The sequence below is a fragment of the Rattus norvegicus genome, chromosome 17 (genome assembly GCF_036323735.1).
Source record: "Rattus norvegicus strain BN/NHsdMcwi chromosome 17, GRCr8, whole genome shotgun sequence".
NCBI classification, from domain to species: Eukaryota; Metazoa; Chordata; class Mammalia; order Rodentia; family Muridae; genus Rattus; species Rattus norvegicus.
The window spans coordinates 31830101-31853584 of NC_086035.1; the positions used below are offsets into that span (position 1 = coordinate 31830101).

The 23484-nt window shown below is 43.0% G+C and overlaps 1 protein-coding gene across 1 annotated transcript; it reads right to left on the reverse strand.

Moving 5' to 3' along the window:
* Window positions 1–58: 58 nt before the first annotated feature.
* On the reverse strand, window positions 59–20308 carry Wrnip1 (WRN helicase interacting protein 1). The gene is made up of 7 exons (NM_172332.2): window positions 19317–20308; window positions 16837–17028; window positions 15392–15633; window positions 6285–6514; window positions 2364–2519; window positions 1557–1636; window positions 59–780 (listed from the first exon to the last, which is right to left on the reverse strand). The coding sequence occupies exons 1-7, from the start codon at window positions 20121–20123 to the stop codon at window positions 505–507; spliced, it is 1983 nt and encodes a 660-aa protein (NP_758835.1). The 5' UTR covers window positions 20124–20308; the 3' UTR covers window positions 59–504.
* Between the last annotated feature and the right edge of the window lie 3176 nt (window positions 20309–23484).

Genomic DNA, 23484 nt, shown 5'->3' on the forward strand with positions numbered 1-23484 from the left:
CAGTGGCAGACACTGGTGCCACCACCCCAAGAAGGAGGAGCACTGGAGAACTGAAGAGTACTTTGAAATAGTTTTATTGGCTCATAAGACCTTTGCATATAAAAAAAATACCCAAATCACTATGCAGTATTAAATCACAATTACATTTTCTCTTACCAATTGTAACTACCCAGAATATACATTTTTTAAAAGAAAAAAAAGCCTACTGAACAGAATTTTGAAATGACATTATGACTTAAATACTATGACAAAATAGATAATTCCTTATAACATTAATTGCACAAAGCTGCCAGGTATTTTCATAAGCATAATCATTGCACAGAGTGCAAATGAACACAATTTCAATGGTACACATTTAGCTGAAGTAACCACCTCCATCTATGGAACCCTTAGTTTCTGGCACAAAATGTTGGTCTATTTTAACTTTCCCCAGGCAACCAACTCCAAGATCCAGTGACTTTTGGCCTTCCTCAAGATACAAGCATCCTACTCATGGCCCAAGAGTCAACACCGCCTTTGCTTGAAGAAGTCAACTCCTCTCAGTTCCTCAGGCAGGTAGTCCTGGTCCACAGGCTCGCTGTACATGGGGTTATACTTGTAGCCTTTGCCATAACCCAAATCCTTCATCAGCCTGGTGGGCGCATTCCTCAGGTGCAGGGGTACAGGAGGCAGGGGCCCCTGGTGGCTCCGCAGACAGGCTTTTACATTGTTATAGGCACTGTACACCTCAATGGACTTTGGGGCTCTGGCAAAATACACCACACACTGGGCCAGAAGCACCTAGGACACAGATGGGTACATGTCACCACAAAGTTTCTGTTTGGCAGAGTACTTTATGATTCCTCCTAGTTAACCCTCAGATGATTCCTATACTTGCTTGTTTTTTAAATTAACTTTTATAGTCCCTTTTCACTTAGTCAGGACAATTAATAACAATGGCGAAAGTATCATGAGGTGAGAGGGGAACTAGAATAATACTTCTCATTTAACATAAGAACTTCTCACTAAACCAATTCTTTCTTAAGGCCTGATTCATAAAGCAGATGACTAGGAAGCTGTCCTGCATGGAGGTGAAGCCACTGCTTCCTGTTCCCAGAAAGCTTAGAACACTTTTGTGCCTCAGGACTTCCAAAGACAGTGTGGAAGCACAGTCTTGTTTCTCGTGACAGTCCTATACTTTCAGTCACTTGGAGGCCGAGGCAGGAAGTTCTTAGTTCAAGGCCTGCTTGGGCTAGAGAATGGGTTTAAGGACTATTTTGAACAATAAGACCCTCTTTAGAAAGTTAAAACAGGGCTGTGGATAGTACTGTGGTGGAGGACTTAACTAACACATGCAAGCTCTGGGTCCAAGCCCCAATATTACAAAACCAAAGCCAAACCACAATTTGATGAGACACAGAAGTTCTCATCTCTCTAAGAGGCTAAGATTCTACATAACAGTTCAAAAGCTGAGCAGTTTGTTTAGTGGGCCTTACATACCTGAGATGAAAGCTAGACTTATAAAAGACAGGGCACAGCACAAAGAAGATTTGCAAAGACCTGAGCTGGTGTCTTACCTCACACTCGGGCATGCCTATAAAGTGACAGCCTTGGTAGGCAGCAACCGCTTGGGCTAGTGCTGACGGATCTGCCAGACCTATCACACAATAAGAGACAAGGCGAAATTTAAGTCACAGGACACCCTTATTCCGACCGTCAGTGTGCTGCTGAAACCAGCAATCACTACTGTATGTAGACTTAGGGATAAAACATCCAGCACGATTATATCAATTTATCTCTGATTTCCAAGCACATTACATTTTTAACAGTCATTACTGTTTATTGAGTTACCTTTGGTATCAAAAATGGCCACTTGTGGAAAAATACATTCCAGTAGAAAAAAACAAAGAGACTAAATATGACGGACAGAAAGTGCAAAGGCCATGAAGGCATTCATAAGAATGGATGGATGAAACACAGTATCTACAAAAAGAAAAGGAAAACTTTCCTAATCTTTGTCTTGAATGGTGTCCAGAACTTCCCATTCTACCTCAAGAATTAATGAATAAAAACCTTAACACCTGGTTGCAAAGCAAATCAAAAATATACATACATACATACATACATACATACATACATACATACATACATATATATATACATATATATATATATATATATATCGATGTTTTGAAAGATCTTGAGTTCATCTCCAAAGACGCAAAAACCGTGACTCTGTAAACAGTCAGACACATGCACATGGAGTAACCGACCACTGAGCTCATGTCAAGTCTTTCCTTCCTGCCTATTCTGCATGCTATGACTTTATAGTAAGCACACCCCCTCTCAGAACCCCCACCCAACACAGACTCTTCTCCACTCACCAATGTCCTCGCTGGCAAACCTTACCAGCCTCCTGGCCACATAGAGTGGGTCCTCCCCTCCCTCAAGCATCCGGGCCAGCCAATACAGGGAAGCATTCTGGTCAGAGCCACGCATAGCCTTGTGTAGGGCAGAGATGCAGTTGTAGTGCTCTTCTCCTGTACACAGAACAACAGTCACATGGCTACCTTGTACACCTACCCAACACACAAAGCAGCACTAAAACAGGCCCCAGTTGTGCTGGGGAAGGCAGGCATACAGCTGCCCTCCAGCTACAGTCAGTGGGGTGAAACCTGAATAACCCCAGAATTCATTCATGGCTCCATGCCTGTTTCATAGCAGTCCTATTCAGAGGAGAAACTCCTGATGGTTATACACACAGAGGACACTCAGACATAGAGGCTGGCAAAGGGAAGGGAGGAGACAGGCACTCTTAAGGGTGATCTCTATCACTGTGGACTGTCAGAGACAAGAGAGGTGGGTGAGAGATTCCCATGTCCTGGTTCCATCTCCTGCCCACACAGAATGTATTTGAATAAAACTGACTGGGTCTGGTCATAGTCATCAGGGTTAAGACAAAGTGGCAAGGACAGCTGACAGAGCCCATTTGTTCCTCAGTGTCATTTCCAGTTGACTTGCTGATATCCAAAACCCATGGTCATTACACTGTAGACTGTGGGTGACATTTGTAAAGCAGGATCTTAGGGTATTGGCAAATGCACTAATGGCTCTTAGCCTCAAAGCACTATGGCTCCATCCTCACCATTTGGCCTCAGTCCATTTTCAATCCTAGATTCACAAGCAAACGGATTAGCTAAGTATACTTTAGAAAAAACATGTAAGAACAGGGAATAATGCTAAACAATAATCAAAAATAAGCAGTGCTCCCTACACATGCCCATGCCTTCTAACCATTCTCTTTGTAAGTTTAAGGACATGACAGCTGAGAAGGCAAGTCCTCTAGTCCTAAGTCCTTCCAGAGAAGCACCTGCTCTGTAGACATCATGAGCTACATCAACAATGCGACAGTGCTCTGATGGGCAGAGCACTCTGGCTCCAGGAACAAATCCTAGCAGCTGCTAAGTTGACATTTGGTCTTCAAATAGAGTGACAAGAAACTGGTCTACAAAGGGTAAGTATCTAATAGGCTGATTGCAGGGCCTCCAAAACTTCAATTCCTAAGGAAATCTAGGTCAGGTCAATGACATGAATCTAGTTATTAAACTTTATGAATAAGCTGTGTCCCCTACCTGGGGTTGGTCTAGTGAAGTGAGCCATGAACCCTGGCTAGAAGTGTCCTGGGTGATCTACATGGCTATGGCCTGTTTTGCCTCTTTGGTTTGGACACTTTGAACCCTGATCTCTCAACAGAGCGGAGCAACCACCTCTAGTCCCCAAACCTATTAATCCTATACTCTGTAACACAGGTTACTCATCTTACTGACGTAACAAAAGAGGTAATCCAATTATACGATACAGTGATCTACATCACAGGCTCTAGCCTGAGGTAGTTTGGACCTGAACTTCAAACTCACCAGCAATGCAGACTTTAGCAAGTTCTCCATGCCTTGGGATTCACACTGGGTAAAATGTGGTTGTTGTAACACACAGGCCTTGTGCAGAGCAAACAGTAAGGAAGAACTAAACCTGTTAGTATTAATTACTAGCCTACAGAATAGCCTAATATATTCACTTTTGCTTTTATTATATGCAGCTTGAGAATTGAAGAGTTCGTATTAACCTTAAAACATGAGATCAATGCAGGGCAGACCACTTGTTCTCACTCAGAAATATCTTCACTATGGTGTATAAACATCTGAACCTCTTACTGGATACTAGGGAATAACTGTGTAGTTTGTGACATTAAAAGAAATTAATAATACAAAGCCTTTAATGGTAGTTTTATGTTTGTATTTGTCACATCAAAGTAATAAAAAACTCCAAGAGTCTAAGCTAACACATTTACAGGACAATGGTTCTACAATTCTTATTTCTGGAGCAACCTGTAAAAGTACATTTCTTAAGAATGTGAATTATATTTATGTGTGTCTGATGATCCCCTGTGGAACAGACATGCTGGTGTGGATGGGCAGTGCAAGCACATTAATATAGGAGGGCATGACGTATGGGTCCTCATGGCTGTGCTACCAAGCCAAATATCTTCCACTGCCTTCAGCTCCTCCTGGAGGAGCAAAGGGCTAGTAAGAAAGTGCTCCCTTGGGGTCGGGGATTTAGCTCAGTGGTAGAGCGCTTGCCTAGCAAGCGCAAGGCCCTGGGTTCGGTCCCCAGCTCCGAAAAAAAAAGAAAAAGAGAAAAAAAAAAAAAGAAAGTGCTCCCTTATATAGTTCCCTAGGGCTGAACACCTCCAAGTGTCTCTTCTCTGTAACATGGTCTGGATAGAGTAGCTTAGTGACTCCATGAGGTAGGCATGGGGGTATATGCGGGCAGTGAGGCTATATATCTTCTTGGGAAATAGATAAGGCTGAATTTTAGGATCAGTTTTAGCATATGCTTTATGAACTGAGATGAGTTTTATATAAAGTAGGGATAATATTAATAAGCTACTTTCTAAGGTTGTTTTGGAAATCTAAAAAAAAAGCATTCAAAAGATCATTAATGTCCTATAATTTTGACTAGTAGCCTGATAAATATGAAAGATGGTAGAGTCAAAGAAAAAGGTCTTCTGGGATGTTCACAAGAGGAGATAAAGACCATTGCTACTGGACCTCCAGAAAAAGAAAAAGGTGGGCAAGAATCTGCTCACTTCTGAAAAATGTTCCCTTTGCTCTTATCTCGTGTTAGTATTTGGCTAAAAGCAAAGTAGGGTGCTATGCCTAGATGCTTTACTTCCCAGGCTTCTCAAGGACAAGACATTCAAGACAGAGCATGGAAAAAGGCTGCTGGCTGGGCACATGCTCAGCACAACACAGATGGGGCAGGGGTGACCAATGTGTTCTCAGCACTATTTACATCACCCACTATTATCAGCTAGGGATGCTTTGGTCACTCAGGATGGATAGCCAGCCAGCTCACTCATGAAAAGCAGTGGCGGGACCAGAGTCACTCCGCAGCCCCCACACCCAATTCTCTAGCCTGTAAGGAGAACTCTCATCATTAAGAAATACCAGGCACAGTCATCATGAGACCTAGAAGGTTCAATTATCAGCTCCTTTTTCTGGCAGGACTTTTAAAGGCATGGACATTCCACTCCACAGTTATGCAATATGATACTATTCAGAGTCACACAAATGTTTTAGACCAGAGTTTAGCTTAATCTACAGTAAGTCATCTTCATTTCTACCTTTCCTGAGAAGTTACAAAGATGCTGTGCTTATGATATTTAATACTACCAGCTCACAGATTTAATAAGAGCTCGGTTATCTGTCATCTATAAACATGTGTCTATGCAAACACCTAGCACAAACTGCAAAATTAAAAATTTCAAAGCTACTATAAAACGAAACTATCAAAATCTTTATAATCTCATCTTCTAGACTAAAAATGGAGGATTTTAATTCTACAATAAACCAGTAAGTCTTTTCTGCCTTACTGATTGTATAAGTGATCACAAGAATTACTGTCAACTGAATTCATGGCCTTTCAAACTGCCATGTTCTCCCAGGTGCTAGCAGACAACAGGGGGACTTCTGTAACTAACAACCTTACAAGATGAAGGGGAAGCCTCCTATTTCATACAGCCAAGCTATTCTCGATTCTTATCAAGACAGCTTGTTTTATGCCTGTTCAGAAAGACCAGCCCTGTGTAGGAGGCTTACTTCCATTGTAATATGCAGATCAAACTGGGCATCTGGAGCAAGCTTTGGACCTGGATGAAGGTCGGGAGGTGGGGACGGGGGGGGAGGGAATGAGCTTGGGCACAATTATTCCTGCACTTCTACCTTTCTCATAGTTCAACTCCTCACCTGCTCGGTCATATAAAATGTGGGACCGCTGTAGACCTTCTTTCACATCATTCTCAGTGATCAGAACTCGACTAGGAGAATAGGTTTGACCGCTCTTCTTACAAAACATCTTTCTAGAGCTTAACCTGGCCAGCACTGCCAGTTGCAGTCCATTTAAGCCAGTCCGGGCATCACCATCACTGAGGTAAGCCAGAGTGTCCACTGCTTTATCTTCTATGAAGACCGAGGGCCTGTAACAGAAACCAGTGCTCGTTACCAACACATTCAAGTCACAACTTCTCGTTTGCAGCACATCTTAATTTTTTTTTTCTTTTTTTTTTTTCCCCCGGAGCTGGGGATGGAACCCAGGGCCTTGCGCTCTCTAGGCAAGCGCTCTACCACTGAGCTAAATCCCCAACCCCAGCACATCTTAATTTAACTTTAACTTCAGCAAAGCATTCTGGTTCAAAGGTTCTGCTATTTACTCTGAATACATGATTAACATAGATAATTAAGCATTGTCTAAATGAAGAATTGACCAAACTTCCTAAGTCCTAAGGGTATGTCACTACACTTTACCAGACATGAGCTATACGGTATCTCACTCTATCTCACAAGCTAAGGCTATCACAGTCTACCTCTGAGCCAGAGGACCTGAGAGGCTATCACAGTCTATCTCTGAGCCACAGAGGACATCACTATACAAGTTAATCTATACAGGCTTATACAATGCAATATACCAAATGCTATGCAAAATCACTGTTGACAAGTGGTCTGTCTGCTTCTAGCCTATAGAATCATGAAAACTACTAGACATGCTAGCATTTCACCATAGTGTATAGAAAGCCTGGGTCAAGGGTAAGCCACATCTGATGACACAGGAATATTAGGATCACCTTTCACATGGGGTAAAGACAGCATCACATTTCTCTAATCAGAAAGTCCAAATCCCTCATCTTACAAACAAACAAGGATCTCAATTACTCTGGCACGGCAGACCAAAGAATAACAGGTCTTTGGAATTTTGGCCATGGCATTCTTTTTTTTTTTTTTTTTTTTTTGGTTCTTTTTTTCGGAGCTGGGGACCGAACCCAGGACCTTGCGCTTCCTAGGTAAGCGCTCTACCACTGAGCTAAATCCCCAGCCCCTGGCCATGGCATTCTTGGATGGCAGTATGCCACTTTCTGCTGGTATTAATCATATAAATCTTCCCAGTGTAATGAGTATCTGGTACTTCCCACTATCCTGGAAACTGAGAGAGGACTCTCACAGAACTTGAGCAAGTCACCTAACCTTTTAGAACTGAAATTCAAAATAACATTTATTCATTTACATTCTTTGAGGCATAGTCTCTCTATGCAGCCCAATGAATGCAGCCTAACTTAGCAATCCTTCTACCTGATTCTCAGCAGAGGACTTAGGGACTTCTGTCATATTTTCCTGACACAATCCCACTTCTAAGTTCAGGCCTTCATAAAGAAGGTCAAACTATGATTACCATTAAAGGCTGATTTAATAAAATTTCTCTTCCCAACCTAGTTATCCATCTAACACATATTATTTAGGATATCTTTAATTGAGTGGCTAATTCTATTTTTTGAAGGAAAAATATATATATTTTCAATGTATAGTTTATTCATGTCATTTCCAGTCTTCAGTCAAAATTATTTATGGGAACAATGAGTCCTGGCCACAGATGTCCAAATGAACTACCTGGAAAACAGTGTACAGTAAACTGGGCTGGGCTAAGAAAGGGTCTTGAAGGGGAAAGGGTCCAGCCCAACTGCTGAAGTTAACACCCACCCACCCACAGAAGTAATGTCTAATGTTTTAAAAACAGCCTTGGGGAAGGGAGATGAGAGAACTAGAAACAACAATAAACCCACCAAATTTTATTTGAAAAAAAAGCCATAATGAAACTTAATCCTTTGTATGGTAATAAATTTCAAAAAATGACATTCTTTTCTTTACCTAAGTTATCCTAGATTTCTAGCTACTCATTATGGTCTTAGGGTTTCTGCTGCTGGGACTAAACACCATGATCAAACGCAGGAGGAAAGGGTTATTTCATCGTACAACTCTAAGTAACAGTCCATCACTGAGGAAACTCAGGGCAGCAACTCAAGGCAAGACCTGAAACAGCAGCCATGGAGGAAGGCTGCTTATTGGCTTGTTGGCCATGGTTTCCTCAGGCCTGCTTTCTTATACAACTGAGGACCAACTGCCCAGGGTACCTTTGCCTCCATGGGCTGGGCCCTGCCCATCTATCATTAATTAAGAAAATACAGGCTTGCCTAGAGGCAATGTGGATGCAGACATTACCTCCATTGAAGTTCTCTCTTCCCAAATGACTCCAGTGTGTAAGTTTGACAAAAAAGCAAAACACCAAAGTTCTCATCATGTAACTTTCTAACACTGCTTTCTTCGCAGGCCCTTGAGGACCACCTGAGCCCCACAGCTCTGGTGAATTGCCTTTTTCCTTTCTAATGGCAGCTCCAACCAGCAGACACTTCACCAGAAGATTCACCACACATCTAGACTACACTTTAGCATTCTGTAGAGCCTAGGAAACATTTATAACTAGAGATAGGATTTTCTGGAGGATGAATTAAAAGAAAATCAAAAAGCACAACAAAACAAAATATGCAGAGAAAGGACCAGAACCAGAGAGGGACCTGAGCAGGAAGTGCATGCCAGGAAGGCAATGGAATAAACAAAACTGCCTGAATACCTCCGGTTTGCCTTGGAATAAAAGCAACATCTTCCGCTTCCTAGCAACACAAAAATTGTGAGCTTTAAATCATGAGGTATGCTACTGACCTCTATTCTCATTGAGTATAGTATTTGAGAATGTTATTTTTTTTTAATTATTTTTATTATCCTTCAGAGATAGCATTCAAGGCCAGAAGAGGTGGGAGGTCTATCATTCTGTTGTAGTCCCAGTGCCTGGCAGATAACAGGCATTCCAAATTTGTGTAATGAGTGGATTAATTTGGCTTTCTTACCATCTCAGGGTGAGACAATATTTTCTTTAAAAATATGTCATTTGTTAATTTTCCTTTATGATTCAACCAGCCATTTACAGTATAGCTAATTTTTAAAACACTATTGGGATCAGACCTCATTTCTAAAGCAAATACATGTTATATTGAATACACACACACACACACACACACACACACACACACACACACACACACAAAATCAAAAGATAGAAGCACATAGTCTGGTCTTTAAAATTAACACTGTGGTCTATGCCCCTTTTATGAGTGTGTACTTCAAAGATTTATAAATAGCACACTGTAACTAGAGCTTCAAAAGTGGACGTGAGGTTTATTCTCTTGGGAAAATTAAGCCACTCCCTTAAACATTAGACTCTTAACCACTGTGTGTGCACGCGTGTGTACATACATGTGTGTACAGGTACATGTGGAGGTCTGAGGCTGATACCCAGTATATTCTTCAATTGCTATCTATTCTGAACCCAGAGCTTGCCTATGCAGCTAACGTAGCTAACTGTCACTCCAGGTTCTAATGCAGAGGTCTTCTACTGTTCCTGTTTGCAGTCAACAGAGTGACCACTCCTTCTTCCCTTTATATATGACTCATACTTGCAACTTTACCCCGTCAGAGTATTGTGAAAACAGAATAAATCTGTCAGCAACTCTGTCCAAATAGTAAGAGGGGCTGTGCTGATAGCACCCAAGGGATATAAGCAAAGCACGGATGAAAGTCCCCACTTAAGAATGCTGGGCAGGAATTTCCCAGGTTCTACCCATCATTCAGTTATGGCCCAAACTCCTGCTTCTATAAACTGTGAAGAGTAATGACGTGAGGTGAATTAAAATACTCTGGGAGCAGTAAAGATGACCCAGCAGGTAAAGGTAGACAGTGTACAAGCCTGGAGACCTGAGATCAATTCTGAGAACCTACATAAAGAACCAACTTCACAAAGTTGTTGTCTGACCTCCCGAATATGCTCCATGATACACATGTACTTGCTCACAAACATAACACGCACGCGCGCGCACACACACACACACACACACACTCACACGCACACACACATTTAAGGTTAGAGAGAAGACTCAGTGAGTAAGAGCATGTAATACTCTTGCAGAGGACCCAAGTCCAGTTCCTAGAACCAATGTAGTGCAGCTCACAACCATCTTTAACTCTGGCTCTAAGAACTCTTATGTCTGGTTCCAACTAATCTCTTCTAGCAACCACATACCCACACACTGCACAAGCCCACACAGTGACATATTGATACTATTAATAATAATAATAACAACAACAATAAACTTTAAAAAATAAAATGTCCTATAATTGAATGAGGGAGGTAATAATTCATACTGAGAATTATAAAATAGGAGCCAGTGAGATGGCTCAATGGGCACATGTGCTTGCTGCTAAGCCAAACTGTCTGAATTCAATCCCTGGAACCCACATAGAAGGAAAGAACTGATTCTAAGAAGTCTGTCCTTCCTACACACATACATGCACAAGAAGGAAGGGGCATGTTTCAACTTGGAAAGAAATTTCAAAAGTTAAAGAAAAGTAATTGGGAGCAAATTCTACTTTGGGAAAAGAATAACCAAAATTTCATAGAATCCTGCAATAAAATAATAAACAGCAAGTTATATTGTGATGAGGTCATACACAGGGACTAGTAGGATGCTTGAGTGGCTAAATAATTTGCTGTTATGCCTGAATTCGATTCCTACAACTCATACGGTAAAAGGAGTAAACCAATTAATGTAAGTTGTCCTCTGACCTCCACATGCATTATTACATGGCATACATGCAGCAAAGCCCACACTCGAAATAAGTGAAAAATAAAACAAAGAAGTAATATGGCCAGGGTAGGAGCCCATGAATTTAAACCCAGGGGGCAGAGGCAGGCAGTACTGAGTTCCAAGCCATCCTGACTTGCAAAGCCAGGACAGCCAGGGTAACACAGTGAGAGCTTTTTTTTCTTTAAAAACAAACAAACAAACAACACTAACAAAGACCTAAAGCGTTTGTAATAAGGAAAAATTGGCTAAAACAAATGCATTTGAAAATGTATTTTTGGTTAACAAGATGCAGGGGTAAAAGACTTAGGACCTAGCTTCTCCAACTAAAAAAAAGTTTTGATCGTAGTAGAATACAGGAAACTCCCTCATCTTTTCTAGAGGCCTGAACTCTTTCACACATTAATTTTGGGGATTTTTTCAAAACATGATACTAGAAAGTAAAATTGCTTGTAACTTCATGGAAGAATCAAAGAAGCCAGCCTGGTTCACTGAGTAAAAGAAGCCAGAGCCTGAAATGAAGTATCTGTAAAGGTGCACTTAAGTGACACATGGCCAGCTAATCAGCTGTCTAACTGGACTCAAGATGCCTGGTTTGAACTACAGACCCTAGAATGACCTTAAACTTTACATCGTCTTTCCTCTTCTCCTGAGTGCTAGAATATAGACATATGTAGCCATGCCCAGGTTTTTCAGCGCTGGGAATCAAACCCAGGACTTCATGCACACTAGAAAAGCACTGTACCAACTGAGTTCCATCCGCAGTTCTAAGACTTCCAATATTTCTGTGTTGTCATTCATCAGTATTTAAGTTTCAGTTAGTGTATATCCTCTGTGTTGTTTTAGACAAACCACATTCATCTCATTATTAAGCAAATAAGTTTCATCTTTAGTGAAAAAATTACATGTACAGTAAATAACTGTTTTAAAATAATTTTAGCCAGGCAGTGGTGGTTAATATCTTTAATCCCAGAACTTGGGAGGCAGAGGCAGGTGGATCTTTAAACCACCTTCAAGACCATCCTGGACAGAGGGCTACACAGAGAAACCCCATCTTGAAAAACAAAAGCATAACCAAGATCATCATCATCACCACCATCATTATCATAAGTTTATGAATCATCAGACATCAAAGTTTGACTTTTATACATCTCTTAGATACTTGGGGTCACACACGCTCTTGGAAAACAGGGTCTCCTCTCCTCTATTATACCAAGTTTATGGAGCTCTCTGTACAGACGACATAGCAGAGTACTGCAAGCTCTTTGCTCCTCTGGGTTTCACCACACTACACACTCTCTACAGGCACAGAAAGGTACTTTTTAACATGCACAATACCTAGCAGCCAACATCTAGCATATGCAGGACTTTTAATGCCTCAGGAATGCTGAGATTAAAGGCCTAAGGAATTTTCTTTTTAAGAGCATGCAGGCTGGGGTGGAGATAGGTGGAGCTTAGTGGCTGAGCAACTGAAAAGATCTGGATATGAACCCCAGCACCAAAACAAGCAAGAAGAAACTGAATACTTCTGTGCTGCTATACTGAAGACACTGTGTGTGAGAACCTGGATTTGCAATGCAGTCAGGTGGTATAAGCATCACCTGGAGTAGTCAGTCCTAGATGCTGTACCTGCCACCTCATGCACAGACTTCCAGTCTAGCATTTCTCTGTGCATGTTCTAGTTTCTACCTAGAGCACCAAAATATACCACATCAACACAAATGCACCCTCAGCATTGCCAGAAAGGAATCAATGGCTGGGTCTGAGTCTCTTCTTCTACTAGATCAGTGTAACCCACCTGACTGATGTGTAGGAATGAAAGCACAGGAAGTCAAAAATGACTCTTGGCAATGGAAGTGGCAGCTACTTCTTTCAGGAAGTCACCTAAACTGTGAGTTTTTCTGTGATCTATGACATCTCCTAACTTGTCAGTCATCAACTGTGCTAAGGTCAATACTTTACTGTGTTTACAGCAGATAAAAAGGGATACTTTACTAAAGAAAAAGGTTCTCATACCTGAGCAATTATCTCCTCTGAAGGACAACCCTGAAGAATTAAGCCATGTCTTTCACATTAAAAGTTAGAATTTATTCATGCCTTAACCAATCACCACGCTCATAAGGCATGATTGACAGGGTGATGGGATATAAACAAGGACAACTTTCCATTTTGTTAGTGTTCCCAGGAAGGTGGAGGACAGAAGCAAGCAATAAAGAAAGGAAGCCATAACTAGGGTCAGCTCTAAACAAATGTCAGAGGAAACATGGTGAGTCATTTTGGATATGGGAGGTGTGCACTGACTACAATGCCCTTTTAGCAGGTCTGTATCTATATGAGATCTTAATTATACTGATCTCCTCATACTTTATGTGCCTGCAAATCATCTGGAAATCTCTTAAAGCACCAAAACCCTCCTCGTTTGGACGAGCTCCACAATTCTATTGATCTCAGTTCAATCACAGCAAAGCAGTGAATAGGAAGCCTGGAAGAACAGGAATAACTCAGACCCATGGAATGACATGAAATAAAAGTGACCCTGAATAAGAAGGACATGAACTTACAGACAAATTACAACCAACATATAGGACAGTTTCCTAAAGCTTAGGCAATTTTCTTTTTTGCTTCTCTCATTTCAATTTGCCTGTACCACATGCTGTCATGAGTCCACAGCTGACTCATGGATTCTCTACAGCCTAAAATTCTATCAATCAAACAGAAAAAAAAAAAAAAAAGGCTCTTTTAATGTGTTTTTACTAAGCATGTGCAGATCTTTTCTCCTTGTCCCTAGCCCCTAAACAATAAAGAGTAACAGCTATTTTTATAGCATTTGTATCATATTTGGACATTATATTTTAAGGAATAAAACTCAGTAGTAAAACATCTCTCTGTCATGAGCAAGGTATTGAGTTGACAGCAAAAAGAAAAAGTTAAAAACTTAAAATCACTAATCAGAATTTGAAGGCTATGGGAGAATGTGTGTAGATTTAAGCAAACACTGCATCTTTTTATATAGCATACATAAGTATCTGCATATTTATTTGTAAGGGGTCCTTGAACTAACCCCCAAAAAGACGGAGAAAAGACTATAGTAGATACCTGAGACCCAGCCCACAAGGGCCCCTGATATAATAATATTGGTCAGAAAACAGCAGGTCTCAAACTTTTTTCCTAGCCACACTCCTAATGACCATTCCATAACTGTATACTACAATGAAACAACTTCATTCTGCCCAGGATCCTTGGTCAAATATTTCAAGACTTTTTTTTTAAATGAAGCACAGTGGTAGTACTCTTCCTAAATGTAAGACAAAATCAAATGGGAGAATCCAGACACATAGGGAGAAACTGTTGAAACCTAAAACCTGAGAGTACAGCTATGCCTTGTACTTTAATCCTCAGTGAAAAGTGGCCCCAGAACTTGGCCTTGGAGCAAGCACAAGCAGCTGTCTGGCCAACAGCATGAGGAGGTGGGCAATGGTTTCTCCTCAGACCACATTATGTTCTACTGCATTATTTCAGCCAGCACATGAACAAATGACTTCTGAACAACATCTCTAACAATAAAGAAAAACCTCTGACCCACAAAATCAAGTGAACTAGCCACAAGAAAGGCTACAGGGTGGTCATGATGCAGAGGTAGTCAACAAAAGGAAAGAGACAGCCTCTTCAGTCTATCACTTTCAGAACGTGTCTCTTTCAGTTACACTTCTTTACTTTTATGGAAATGAGTTTTGGAATTTACAAAATGTTTTAAGGAATAGTATGGATAGAGTTACATAGCTTTTCCTGGTTACTTTGAAAATTACAGTGGGGGAGGGACAAAAAGAAATCTGAATCTAACACAAATCTCCAAAGGTTTGTAAATTAATTTTAGAAGTATTTATCTATTTCTATTTAATGAGTGGCTTGAAGCCTTTAAAATAAGGCTTCCTATACTCTGTCTAAACCTTTAAAATAAATGAGTGAGGAAAAAGCATGAAGCACAAAAGCAAATGTCCAGGTTACTACAATAGCAAAGCAATACTAAAGCTCAGAGACACAGCACACCTATCAGTAGCCACAAGATGCACCTTAAGAAAAGGGAATCTTAGGGAGATCCTGCCTTAAGAAAGGGGAATCTAAGGGAGGTCCTGCCTTAAGAAAGGGGAATCTAAGGGAGGTCCTGCAGGCAGGGTCAAGCACTTCCCTGCTCCTTCGTTTTCCTTACAGGCAGAGCAACAGCTCTTCGTAGCCTCTACCCTTCCACTCCCTAAGGCCCAGCCCTCTCTGGCCCTCTGCCAAGAGCTTCTCAGGGAAGTGTGGGCACCCAGGGGCTGCACACAATCTACTTACTCAGAGCTGCAGTTGCTGCTGTGGCTCAGAGGGTCAGTAGGACGGCTAGAGTCTAGCACATGGATTCCCAGTGAGTTGATTGCTCTCATTAAAATCGTCACCATTGCCTCTACTGGAAGTTTCTCAAGAACAATTACCCGACAGCGGCTCAGAAGTGCGGTGTTGACTTGGAAGGAAGGATTCTCAGTGGTTGCGCCAATCAGCGTGATTGTCCCACATTCCACGTGAGGAAGGAAAGTGTCCTAATCATGGGAGGGGAAGAGAAGGAAGTGATTCCACTCAACAGCCACAGGCAGAATCCTACGTAAGTTGTCTGTCTACTCCTTCGTTTTCTAACCTTTCCTTTTCAGGATACTCATCAGTTTTAGACAGCTCAATTTCAAGAGTATCTTTCTTGGTTAGTGTATGTAATGTGCAACTCCTGGGTGCCAGTGTCGAACGTGGTCCCTTGCTGTAAAAATATGGTACTTGTCAAGTACAATTGCAAGAGTTTCAAGATGAACTAACTCTTGGCTACACGATGCTGAACTAGTACATAGTACGTACATCTGCAACATTAGCTTTTTACAAATCACTGTTGATATTTCTAAAATGTGCTTCCCTTACAATGTTCTTCTCCAAAAATGTTACTGTTCTTAACAAACTGGTGGATATACAACCAGCAGGCATTGTCTGACGGGGAAACGCCAGCCCCTGATCCACATTTAAGCCAATCTGGCACAACTCTAGTGTTGTTATACTCAAAAAGATTCAAATCTGGAGGAAAAGGGTTTATTAGTGTTGGGAAATATTTCCACCTATAATTTAAAAGCTGCAACAATGTAAATCAAAGAAAAGAGTATGCCTGAGAAAGTTTTTTTTTCTATTTAGCTATTTCAAAAATAAGTTTTATTTATAAAAACAAACTATCGTTTTCTTTCTTTAGAAAGAAAGGGCTTAAAATGGAGCATTATCTTACAATTCTACCTTGACAAGAACTAGAAGGCACAGAAAAAAAATTCTGAACATAAAAATACTGGGGAAAGAAAAAACCCTAGCTTTGGAGGGCAGGGCACAGAGGTAGAATCCAGGGTTTTCATAAGTTAGAGAAGTGCTTTTTACCCCAGTCTTAAATAATGATCTTTAGATTGAGTTCAATTGGTTACAATGTCTTTTTAGATTAAAAGGCTCTAAATGTTGGAAAATGGATCAAAAGAACCTTTTCTTCTATGGACAGCTCAGAGATATGACAAATTATTTCATTTACCAGAGGGAGAAAGCATTCTCTTGTCATCTAAAAATACTTTAAAGAAAGAGAGGGGCTTGAGGATGGATGGCAAGCCTATGTGTCTTGAGGAAAGTTAACATTTGTTGCATTTGTATACTGTTTTATACTTTACAAAGTGATCTTACATTCTATGTATCTTATATGCATAGTATCTAAAAACAATAAAAGGTTAACATACCTGCTGAGATTTATTGAAACGATGAATCTCATCAATAAAAAGGATGGTTTTCCTTTTGAAAAAGCTCTTTTCATTCTGAGCTTGCTTTATGACATCCCTCACGTCATTTGTCTTGGCATTTGTTGCAGATAATGTCACAAACCTTATGCTGTGCTTCTTGCTGTTGTTGGCTATGATGTGTGCCAAGGTGGTCTAGAAAAAGATATATGAGGTTTAAAAACCTCCTCAGACTGGGCAGTGTGCACAGGTACCAAAAGCAGCATCATATCTACTTAGCCAAGCACACTGAACAGGGAAGAGTGCTGAAGCACAGGCTACATAGAATTAAACCAAAACTAAACTAAAGCATTCCAATGAAAATCGGAAGAGAGTTAAATCTGAGGCCAATTCTGACTACCCCCCATCCTCAACTCCTTTTGATTCCTTTTTGGTGGACTCTTTAAGATCTTATGAATCCCAATAAAGAACAGCAGTCTTGATTTAGCAAAGCTAGGGTGACAGCTGTGACCTCTCACCAAAGAGAAAATTCTTTCTCCTTTGGCCAAGAGTATAATGCTAAAGGCCCCAGGATAAGAGTTGATCCCAGAACCAAGCTCAAATGGGAAGCCAGCAGATTAGCTGAGAAAAGCAAAATCAACAGCTTCTGGGGTCAATAAGCAGCTAGCATATGACATGGCTACATGCCACTTCTGAACATTCACTCTAGAAGGAAATTAAAGGCAGCAATTGGATCTTATTAGTAATTAGAAAACAAAGACTAAAGAAAACTTTTTAAAAAGAACTTGTTTCATGCACATGGGGTGTTTTGCCTGCATGTAAGTCTGCACTATGTGTGTGCCTCTTGCCCTGGGAGGTCAGAAGAGAGGATGTCAGATCTACTGAAGGAGGGCACCTGGTCCCCTGGAACTGCAGTTACAGGTGGTTATGAGTCACCATGTGGGGGCTAGGAATCGAACCTGGGTCTTCGGGAAGCGCAGTCTGTGCTCTTAACTACTAAGTTACCTTTCAGGTCCTCAAGAAAACTCTTAATTCAACATCTGGCACTTAGTGGGTGCTCAATAAATATTTATTTGCCATTACTAATACTACTGTTAGCGATTCAATATTAAATATGGGAAGAAAGAAAAAGAGGTTGCTTGCCAAATGACAAACTATCTAAACAGAAAGGTAGTACTTTATTTTCTGAAAGTTGTACAGCTGAGTGTTAATAGACGATGGCTGCCTATAACAAGCCCAGCTTACCTGTGCCTTTTGGAATTAGGCTCCCTTGTCATATAGGCTTGTGACTATCACCAGGTGCCTCACTGAGCAGCCTTGGCCCAGTAAATCTCTTGACTTCAACCCTCCATGACTCACCACTCATCCCCCTGCAGACCTCTTCAAAGCCTACAAGCATCCTTAGCTGACTATTTTCATGTTGTTACACAGATGTCAGAATTACTACCGATGCTACTGACCAAACCACTAAATCTGGGAGGAATGGGCAAGATGCTAACAATATGAATGCTAAACAATCAGCATGTTATTTTTGGAGGTTGGAAGGGTAGCTCGATGATGGGGTAGAGTACAAGGGCCAGGGCTTTAAAAAAAAAAACCTTATCTGGGTACATCTGATTTATGCTTGGCCAGAGAAAACATGTGTACAAGCAGGCACAAAAGGAATGATGTATTCCAGCAAATAAAGAGGTGTGGCTGAGAGAGGAGCTGAGAAGAAAAACAGGATAAACATCAGGAGGCTGCTTGTGAATGAAGCAGTCTGAACCACAAATTAAGAAGAGCTCTTTATATTCCCGGGCTCTTTCCTGACTGTCCATAGGACGGGGCTATCCTATGAACAGGAGTGTCACTTCATTACATTTTCTCAAGTATTCTTCCAGTGACCTGTTCTCTACACCCACGGTATTCTAACCAATCTCCTCTGGCTGTGGTTAAGATGATACACAGAGCAGGACACGAAAGCATTGATGCTTTCCTCGAGCAGCAGGCGGTATGAGAAAGTTATGGAAATGCCTGTTGAAAACGACTCACTGAAGGGAGACTTCTATTAGTTCCAAAAACCAGTTAGAATAAACCAACTAGTGGCGGGGGGGGGGGGGGGGTATAATAGAAAAAAAAATTTAATTCGCTGCTTTTCCACAATGAATGCAGCATACAAAACTGTTTCTTCCTCAATGTTTGCAGCATGCCCTTTTGCTTGGAATTGGGTCACTAAAAATCAGGGATATGACCACAAAGATAGCTCGAATCTCAGTCCACATCTCTATATAAACCAAGAAATTCGGGCATTTTCCTTTGGAAAACGCCCAACAAGGGGTCTGGTGAACCTGGGGGAACGGCATGCTTGCTTGCTTATTACAAACTCGGCTCACGAACCAGGACCGCGCCCCCAGGCCTCCCTTTCCAGAGGACGGGTCCGGAATTCTGAGGACCGCACCCGGCTCAGAACACCTCCACGGCCCCAGGGCAAGAGCGGCACTCACCTTACCGCAACCTGGTGGGCCCCACAGGATGAGCGAGGGGATCTCGTTGGTTTCCAATAGCGAGCGGAGCAGCGTCTCCTGCCCTACCGCCCTACTCTGCCCGATGTAGTCCTGCAGCGTATCGGGACGCATCTTATCAGCCAGTGGCTTGCCCTCCAGCATCTGTCGGATTTCTTCAGCCGGCAGTGCCCGAGGATGTGCGCGACCCGCGCTGACTCCGAACGAAGCATCGGCGGCGTCCGCATCCCAATGCCCAGGATCGTCCTCACCGTCCACGTCCGCGTCGCCATCGCCGTCCACCCCCGCCTCCTCCTCTTCCTGCGCCTCCGTCTCATCCCAGCTGCGCGGGGATGCACTGCCCGCCGCGGCTGCAGCCGCTGGCCTCTTCCCCAAACCCTTTCTAGCTGGGCTGCTGGAGCGGGCAACCGGGAAGTCCGGGATGAGGCGCGCACCGCTGGGCGTGGGCGGTGCGTCGTAGCTCTCACGGCTCTCAGTCTCGCCGCCGTCGTCACCCTCCTCGCCCTCGCCTTCGCTGCTTTCGGCCGCCGTCGGGGTGGCAGGCTGTTTCAGCGCCGAGCTCTCCGACAGTCGACGCCTCTTGGCGCCGGGTGGCGAGGGCCCCTTAGCCCGCTCCCCAGCGCGATGAGGCCCGGCCGCTGGCTCCGCGTGCCCCGCAGGGTGCAGCAGTAGGCAGCGGTCCAGGTGCGAGTTGATATGCGCGGCGGGCATCATCTGCTGGCACACTGGGCATTGCACCTGGTGCAGCTGCGACAGGAAGGGGTCGTCCTCCGGCCCGCTCACCTCCATGGTAGCAGCTGCCCTCCCTGACGCCCGTGCGACTGCACCTGCCCCTGAGAACGCGGATGCCCGCCGCTAGGCCCCGTGCCGCGCGACCCTCGCGCGGGTAGGGAGCAAGACACGCACGGGCCGAGGGAGGGCGCCGCTCATGCCTCACGTCCCGAGCTCCCGCGTCAACTCGCCTTCGGCCCGCAGCTGGCAACGCCTCGCGCGTCGTGTCGGGAAGTGTAGTCCAAAGCGGGCAGAATAGTCCGCAACCGGTTGCCCCAATCGCCGCCGGCAATTTCTCCCGTTGCACTTTGGGAAATGTAGTTCACCGGCACTCAACTGGGCTCGAGGTTTCTTCCGTCCCAGGGAAGGGCCTTTCTGTGGCGCGGCTTGGACAGGCGTGGTGCGCCTGCGCACGCCTGCTCAGTACCGGAAACAGCTGCCTTCGAGTAATGCGAAAGCTGAGGTAACTTGGGAACCTGGCTTTCCAGGATCTTAGCCTCCTGGTGCAGAACCAGAGATGATGTCGTCAGGGAGAATATTTGTAATACAACTAAAAGGAAGTGAAAATACCGCAGAGGTGCCTAGAAAACTGGAAAAAAATCTTCGACATAAAAACACAAGCAGTTACACAGATAGAGAAAAAGTTCAACTCAGAAGGCTGCTCAAGGAAATGCAAATAATGCCCCCCTTAATTTTACTCTAGGTCCTGTCACCCAAAGTATTTGCTTAAGGGTTATCTATCTCTAGCTGATATAATAGCCGTAACTGGAAAACACCATTGTATCCCATAACAAAATGATGACAAGTTGCCCTTAAAGGTATTTGCAACAGGACAGGACATTTATAAATTATTCTCTGGGTGTAGTGCTGTGTACCTTTAATACTGGTACTCAGGAGGCTAAGTACAAGTGGATCTCAGAGTCGGAGGCCAGCATGGTCTAGATATTGAGTTCCAAGCCAGCCAGGGCTACCTAATGAGGCCCTGTCTCAAATCTTATTTTTACTTTTAAAAAACATTAAAAAAAAATAAGTGTGGTAGTCTACATCTATGTATTACTGCTTATGATTTTTATTATGCCTTTCTGTAAGTCACCCCTTTTTAAAGATACAAAGGGGGCTGGAGAGGAGCCTCGGTAGTTAAGAGAACTTGCTGCGCTTACAGAGGTTCCTCTTTCAGTTTGCAGCACCCACATGGTGGTTCAAAACTGTTCACTCCTTACTCCGGCCTCTAGGGGCACTGCACCCAGGTGGTGCACTGTCATACACACAGCAGGCAAAGCATGCAAATGTAAAAGTGCTAAGTCTTTTTTTTTTTTTTTTTTCTTTTTTTGGTTCTTTTTTTTGGAGCTGGGGACCGAACCCAGGGCCTTGCGCTTCCTAGGCAAGAAGTGCTAAGTCTTTAAAAGATATTTAAACACATAAAGGTAAATTAAGAGGAGCGTGACTTGTTAAGGTGCTAAGGCTAGAATTCTCAACCTCTCAAACACCTTGGGGTACCAAAAGTATCAAACTTTTATTATACTGGATTATTGTTGATAATCATAAATATGTGAAGGGAAAATGAAGACTTATGAATCTTGTCAAAAAATTAGTTTTTATTTACTTTACTACCTAACAATATACCATTGTGAGTTACTATAGAAACTTTTGATTTACTGTTTCCCCACTGAAGGTTTAATTACCTTGTGCTATGAAGTAAATTGGCAATAGTTAATGTGAAGTGAAATTACAAATTCTGTTACATACCTAAGTGTAGACATCATCTGATCCCATTCTAGTTCCCGAATAATGACATGAAGACCTATTAAGTTTATTAACAGGCTGCAACCATAAGCTGAACAGGTTCTGGGCTGTTCTAACCCTCTAAGGTTACTAATACCTCATTACATGCCAATCCATGTCGATGCCCACACCAACACGGCACCAAGAGCCAGGCGTAAGCCTGCGGGACTAAAACACACACACACACACACACACACACACACACACACACACACACACACACACGGGTTATTCGTGTTAAGAAAGAATGCCCATTCTGTAGCTTTATTTTCCGAATATATACCCCAAGTTGACCAGGTAGAAAAATCTAGGAAGCACAGTGGGAAACCCTGGCTCAAGACCGAACATGTGTCCCCAATTTACTAAGGAGAAATCCAGGAAGACCAGCCTAAATCTCAAAAACAAAAGACTGGGAAGACAAAAGACCATCACCCAGGTATGTTGCTACTGGGCCAGACTGCTACTTTCTTAGGAAAAAAAGGCTTCCACATGCATCAGCAGGGCTCAGCAGAGGTCAAATTCTTCAAGGGACCCAGAAGAGTCTGACAAGGGGGGGTGAAGCACTGCAGGGGACCCAGGAGGCTCTGACAAGTCCCCCTATTTTATTTTTTTATTAAGCAAGTCCCCCTATATTAATTTTAAGCAGCGCCTGTCCTAGGACACTTTGAGATATCAAGCCTCTTTCTCGTCTCTGGAAAATTCTGCCAGTCTCAGAATTTCCTGTCTTAGGCGAAGCCTAGTCCCAAAGAGTTGCCCATCCTTAGCTAACTGCTTCTCGTGAAGGCTGAGCCCAATTTGGGCAGAAGGTTTGTCTCTTACCAAGGAGAACAACACCTGCTTAGTTGCTGCCCTGGACTAGGAGTGCTGTTTGCGCATGTGATAAGTAGCACAAGGGCCTTAGGGCCAAAACTCAGAGGGCCATAACACCGAGGGCCATTGTCAAGCCGTTCCTGTATTAAAATTTAGAGTTCCCAATCCTCTGCAACTACTCCAGAAAGTTTACCCACTGTGCTTGCCTAACAATAGATTGGGGGAGGGTAACTCCAGACACTGCAGACACAGTGGCTGCAGCAGCAATGGCTGCTACAATAGTGGCAAAAATATGAAAGTCTTTCCCAGGACAGTTCAGGATCGGCCATTCTTCTCTGGAACAACCAGCAGGCAATGGAACCATGTCTGCGATTCGCACAACCAGGGCTGAGTTCCCCGGTCTCCAGCAGCTTCACGCAGATGGCATTCCTGTGAAGCCACAGACTGCAAAATGGCAACGCCAGTCAGGGGCAACAGCTGCCAGGGGAATGAGGAAAGGCAAGGGTAATGGCTGGAGTCCAGTCTTCTCCGGCAAGCAGCGGTACACAGAGGGTCGGAGCACAGGCCGTGGTGGGATGGGACACGTGCAGTAGTAACAGTGACTGCAGCAACAATAAAATCTCTGTTATGACAAAAGATGAGGGGGAAACCTCCATCTTCTTCCAAGGGCACAGGAATGACTCCAGGGACTGTAACCACGAGAGCTGAATCTTCATGCTCCCAGGATCAGCTTGTCTCACCAGCCACTCTGGCAGCTGGCACACTCCTATAGCATCCTGTAGGAAAA